The 5,999-nt window shown below is 38.1% G+C and overlaps 2 protein-coding genes across 2 annotated transcripts; both read left to right on the forward strand.

The window, feature by feature from the left end:
- The first annotated feature begins 1,432 nt into the window (after nucleotides 1-1,432).
- On the forward strand, nucleotides 1,433-3,041 carry ND-B22 (NADH dehydrogenase (ubiquinone) B22 subunit). Its single transcript, XM_028321085.1, has 3 exons — nucleotides 1,433-1,590; nucleotides 2,088-2,230; nucleotides 2,805-3,041. The coding sequence occupies exons 1-3, from the start codon at nucleotides 1,490-1,492 to the stop codon at nucleotides 2,996-2,998; spliced, it is 438 nt and encodes a 145-aa protein (XP_028176886.1). The 5' UTR covers nucleotides 1,433-1,489; the 3' UTR covers nucleotides 2,999-3,041.
- A 388-nt stretch (nucleotides 3,042-3,429) lies between these two features.
- On the forward strand, nucleotides 3,430-5,790 carry LOC114364802 (melanoma-associated antigen C1-like). The gene is made up of 2 exons (XM_028321106.1): nucleotides 3,430-5,219; nucleotides 5,262-5,790. Exons 1-2 carry the CDS (start codon nucleotides 3,432-3,434, stop codon nucleotides 5,706-5,708), a joined length of 2,235 nt encoding a protein of 744 aa, XP_028176907.1. The 5' UTR covers nucleotides 3,430-3,431; the 3' UTR covers nucleotides 5,709-5,790.
- The last annotated feature ends 209 nt before the right edge of the window (nucleotides 5,791-5,999 follow it).

The raw sequence follows: 5,999 nt of genomic DNA on the forward strand, positions 1-5,999 counted from the left end.
GTCTACCAAAGCTATCGAACAAGACCGTGATTATCTTTAGACTTTCTACCAAGAAAAACACCTGAAATAGCTGACATTATAAATGACTTAATTGGAGGAAAACCTCGTTGGAACAATTGTTTTTTAAATCTTAAAAAAAATTGGCGCGATTTCATCACAACCGGTTGCATGGTCATCTCTCTTTAAAAACTTTCTTTGACCCCAATTACATGGAGCTGTTACATTTTTGTGATCAGTATTTTTCTCAGGGAGCTATTTTCAATAAAAGTAAGCTCAGTTCACAATTTCTGCGTACTTATTAGTTTACGAAAAACTAATTATTTAATAATTAAATAATAAGATCTAACGCGTTGAACTCTTTTCTTCCTAAATTACATTTCTTCAAATCGTCTCCTATCTTTCTTCTGATTATTTTAACTTCTCTTATGACAAACACAGCCTTTACTGATTGAGTTTTGCTTAAGCTTAATGCCTTAAGAAATTTTCTTCCAGCCAACTTTTTGGCTCAACAGAAATGAAATTATTTTTGTTGTAATTTCTTTCTATTTATGACACACTGTCTGAGTGGCGGTGATACGCAAAACCATGGTTATACAATACAACAATCTGTGTCACACAAATTATCACTTTCCCGCCATTGCGCCAAGGTTGTGATCTGTGGTGCGCACGAACGCAACGCGCCCTTGTGCCCGATGTGGCGAATCTCTGATGACCAAGGCTACATACATCATTTGTATCGGATGATTTGTGCAGTTGCGTGCGATTTTATTTTAATAATGTGAATTGATTATGTTTGTTTTTTATTTAATTAAGTTTTGAGGAGTTTCCGCGCAAGATATAATCAAAATGTGGATCCGTAGGAGAATTAAGTGACCCCTACAGTCCGCACAACCAAGTGGCAGTGGGCGGGGCACATAGTTCTTAGAATAGATGGCTGTTGATGCAGTATGTAGTACACAAATTGCGCACGACACCTTATCACCCTCAAAGTAACGGCATGATTGAGCGGTGGCATAGAGCACTTAAAGTGGCTTTGATGGCACGCTTACAACGCAACGGTAGCGCATATGTACTCTTGAGTCGCAACTCGCAACCACGTGTCGGAAGACGTAAATTTCAGATCCAAGTAGCACACAGGACCGGTTGCTGTGGAACTGCTTGGGGACCATTCTGCGCACAGCAGGGTTTTTTCTGGATGAGAAGGAGAAAGAAAAGTATAATTTGAGATGATTGGATTTACAAAATTAATAACAAGTAAGGTCTTTTTAGTAATTAAATCAAACTTTTAATAAATTTTATTATGGCAAACCTTAAAGTTTTAGCCGATTCTTAATTAATAACAAATAAAAAAACAACAGACTGAGAATATTAAATTTTTCTAGATAAAACGTAGTAGGCTTGTAACGGACCGCAAGCAATCGGGGTGTCAACTGTCATCGCTCCAGCTGGCTGTCAGTGTATATTACTGTCAGATGTGAAAACAAGAAAAATGGCGGCGCAGGTTCCTCTGGGTATCAAAACCCATGTTCAAAAGATTTGCTCTGTTTACAAGCAGACCTTACGTAACTTGGAGGCATTCTATGACAGGCGGTAATTATTCTACATTTTATCCAAAATATAGGGTCCTTTGTACGTCCCGTCTATTTACATTACATAATAACATAACCTATTCTTCAATTTTATTTTCAGATTTCTTGAAGATTTTCATTTTACCTGAGCCCTATTTTATGCCTATCCTTATTCTCCTGAAGGTCTTTTATTTTAACATTCCTTTACATACTTTGTTTTGGAATATTTAGTATTGTACCTATTATTTATATTTTGTTATCTTAGATTCAAACTAAACAATGATCTTTTTTACTTGAATTTTTGTAGTTTTATCATTTTTATTTGATCAGAACTTATGTATTATTATATTGTCTATTCATGTAGTAAAGTAACTTCTATTAGTTAGCCATTATACCTAATTATTGTTTATTGTTGTTTGATCAGTCTACTAATACCTAGTTTACCAATAATTCTGTATGTTCCCTAGTTACTCAGGGCATAAATTGAGTATAATCAATAACTAATCTTCTATTTTCCAGTAATGTCTACCGCTACCATGCTGTGCAAATGCGTGTGCGTTTCGATGAGATTGTGAATGAGAAGGATTTCCGCAAGTCCCAGGAAATGCTGAAGCTAGCACAAGAGGAACTGTTCCTTACGCAGCATCCTATCCCTAAGAAGTGTAAGTTGATTAGGTGGAACTAATAACTTAATAGACGAAATATTTTAGATTTTTGTCCATCTAAAATTCTGAATAGAATAGTACTTAATCCATGATAAAAATTACAAACCATATTTTTGGGTAACTTTAGCCCTAGAGGGCAACTTTAGCTCAAGACAAAAGAGGATTTAATTTCCTACCTCTTCACAGCAATGTTGATAAATGTTACATAGCATTACTGGAGCCTATTTATAAAAAAAGGTAGCAAGATAGTTTACTCAATTTCAACACTTTTGTTGAGCCAAAATTGCCCTCAAGGGCTAAAGTAACCTACCAGGATTTTTTGATAGTTGCCAGAAAATTTTGTCTTATAAGAGTAGGCGCACACCGTTGATTTTTAGTTGGCCGATAGTTTAGTCGGGCAGTTGATCAGTATAGGCATGTATGCGAGTGCGCACACTACGCCGATTCGATTTGGGCGATTCTTCATACAAATTAAAATCGGGCACAACTATCGGCCAACTAAAAATCAACGGTGTGCGCCTACTCTAAGTCTTGCTCAGCAACAAACCAGTAACCTTTCTCTTTCTTCCAGTCCCCCTCAGTCCTGGCGGTGTCGCATATGAGCGTATCGTGAACCCTCCAGATTGGGTCCTGGACTACTGGCATCCTCTCGAAAAAGCCCAGTATCCGGAATACTTCAAGAAACGTGAACAGAGAAAGAAGGAGTTTATAGCCATGTGGGAGAAGGAATATGGCAAATATGACCCTAAGATCGAACACCATTAAACATTGTATAGTAGTCTATGATAGTAAATTAATTGTTATTGTATTTTTTGGTATTTTTTTATTTCTTCCATTCAAAAATTATTATTTTCTACCTACTTTCTATCTACTTTTATGAACTTAGCGCCAGGTGAAAATAGGTATTTTTTTTAAATAGGTTCTAGTAGGTAGTTTAAAATACATGCACAGAAGTTTTATAAGTCTCAAATTTTTTCGCATTCGAGAAAAAATACAGACCGCCTATTATAAAAGAAAAATGGACAGCAAGCGAATGTAAACTTAAGTTTTTTCTAGCCAACCAAACTAATATGGTTTACCATTTAATAACTTCCCCTACCATAAAGACGGGACACGAAGAGTCGAATTAAACCAGAACCACAGACAAGAGAGATTAGAGATAATATTATTAATCTGTGGTACAGTGATTCAAACAACAATGGCGGCTGAACATACGGATCAAAAATTTAATGGAAGCGAAAATAATTCAAGTACAGCTCCATATTTGCGTGAAATGATCGAGTTAAAAGACAGGTATTATGACAAATTATTAGAATCGTATAATTCTCAAACGGGTCCAGTAGTAAAACCGTGGACGAAGGATAAAGTATTTGAGGTTATCGAGCATATCAAAGCCGCTAAGGTGGCCATGGAATCTGATCATCGACGGAATCCTATTCGATACTGGCATTTGAGGTACGATGTTATTAAAATTGCAGAAAAAGACGTTCTTATTATGAAAAAAACCAGCCCAGATTGCCCAGTTGTACAGGTGATGCCAATGGAGGATTATTATGACGTTCTTTTAGATATTCATACAGAATTTGGACACTGCAATAGCGCCAAATTTCAGGATATTATCAGAACTAAAAATCTTATTATTACCAAAAAAGCAGTTGACGTATTTGTGTCCCTATGCCCCATCTGCGATTCGCAATTAAGCGGAAATTACAATATAAGTGGTTGCATTGGTATTATTGATATGCAATCAGTGCCAGATGGCCAATTTAAGTGGATTATCTATTATCAAGATCAAGCTACCAAGTTTATTCATGTCAGACCGCTCTGTTCAAAAGAAGGGAGCGAAGTTGCTTTCGAATTGCTTAAAATATTTCTGGATTTCGGAATGCCGTACATTTTACAAAGCGATAATGAATTGGACCCTACTAAAGTCGTTGAGGAATTGATAAAATTGTGGCCTGAATGTAAGAAAATAAATGGCGTTCCTTTGCCTCTGCAGACGCAACGCAGTGAAGATTCCATTAGTCAGGAAATTGAGAATTTGATTTGGGCTTGGATGCGGGATAATATTACATCGGAGTGGGTTACTGGTTGTTTTTTCGTACAGTACAATAAAAATACGCTATTTGATAGCAAATTGAAAAGAACGCCATTTCAGGCTACTTTTAGATCAGAGCAAAATTGTTCGGGTATTTCTTTGATTTCACAGGGAACTAACACGTCAATTATGGTAACTGAAAACACAGGAGGGTCTCGAACTATATCCACACAAGTTTCTCCTAAAGCTAAAAAACGGAAAATTAATCCAGCATCACCAATATACGTATCAATGTCACCAGGATACTCACCCACGACACCGCCACATCAAAACCAGAATAATGCAGCAGATCAATCGTCCAAAACTAAAGAGTCACCAGTATATGCACCATCGTCACCAGTATATTATGCACCAACGTCACCACGATACTCACCAACGATACCACCACATTTAGCAACGTCTCCAGTTTACGCTCCAACGTCACCTTCATACCAAAACCAGAATAATGAAGCGCAATCGTCCACAACTAAAGCGTCACCAACATATGTAGCAACGTCACCAGTATACGCTCCAACGTCACCAACATACGGGACAACGTCTCCAGTTTACGCTACAACGTCACCTTCATACCAAAACCAGAATAATGAAGCGCAATCGTCCACAACTAAAGTGTCACCAACATATGTAGCAACGTCACCAGTATACGCTCCAACGTCACCAACATACGGAACAACGTCTCCAGTTTACGCTCCAACGTCACCTCCATACCAAAACCAGAATAATGAAGCGCAATCGTCCACAACTAAAGCGTCACCCACATATGTAGCAACGTCACCAGTATACGCTCCAACGTCACCAACATACGGAACAACGTCTCCAGTTTACGCTCCAACGTCACATCCATACCAAAACCAGAATAATGAAGCGCAATCGTCCACAACTAAAGCGTCGTATGTAGCAACGACACCAGTATACGCTGTAAGGTCACCATCACCAACATACGGAGCAAAGTCTCCAGTATACGTTCCAGCGTCACTATTATACACATCTGTGTCAACTTCGTGTCAAAACCAGAATCCTTACAGCACGAGAATGTCTTCACCAGTCTACATAGTACCTCCTTCACCACCATATCAACTAAATAAACCAGACCCTGTACAACAGAGCACGCAAAAGTTGGAGACAGACAACGCCAAAAACGAAGAAATTAATCAACAAATACTACAATATCTCAAAAAACATCTTCCAATCACCGCCATAGACCAACTATTTCGTAGTTATGCAGAAACTTATAAATCGTTTCCACCTGTAATACAAGCAGAACTAATGATGGAGATTGCGAAGTTGTTTTCAGAGAAACAGATGGAGGTTCTACGAAATAACACCAATGTGAACAATAACGCTTGTACCTCAATGGATTTGGACTCAAATAGATAAACGAATAATCTAAATGTAATCTACAACTCGATTGAGCTAACTGCGCACCTCGCTGGAATGCAAATCTCTCCCTCGCACTCACCCGCACCACAGAATAAGTAATAGTACAGGTACAGAAGNCGAAGGAGATGCATATCCTCTGGCGAAACAAATCGTTAAATCGCACGTGTATGTCGACGATGTGGTTTGCGGATTTGACAGCTTTGACGTTGCTCAAGAAGCAAAGACGCAACTTATCAAACTTTTTAACTTGGGTCGTTTTGAATTGCGGAAGTGGGTTAGCAACGAACC

This window comes from Ostrinia furnacalis, unplaced genomic scaffold, assembly GCF_004193835.3.
Source record: "Ostrinia furnacalis isolate ACB-3 unplaced genomic scaffold, ASM419383v2 OfSCF7469, whole genome shotgun sequence".
Lineage (NCBI taxonomy): Eukaryota > Metazoa > Arthropoda > Insecta > Lepidoptera > Crambidae > Ostrinia > Ostrinia furnacalis.

Bases quoted from the DNA above. Each gene is read 5' to 3' on its own strand.
- LOC114364802 (XM_028321106.1), top strand. From the start codon at position 3,432: ATGGCGGCTGAACATACGGATCAAAAATTTAATGGAAGCGAAAATAAT. The intron at 5,220-5,261 runs TCGTATGTAGCA...GTAAGGTCACCA, and splicing joins AATCGTCCACAACTAAAGCG to TCACCAACATACGGAGCAAA.
- ND-B22 (XM_028321085.1), top strand. From the start codon at position 1,490: ATGGCGGCGCAGGTTCCTCTGGGTATCAAAACCCATGTTCAAAAGATT. The intron at 1,591-2,087 runs GTAATTATTCTA...TCTATTTTCCAG, and splicing joins GAGGCATTCTATGACAGGCG to TAATGTCTACCGCTACCATG. The intron at 2,231-2,804 runs GTAAGTTGATTA...TCTTTCTTCCAG, and splicing joins GCATCCTATCCCTAAGAAGT to TCCCCCTCAGTCCTGGCGGT.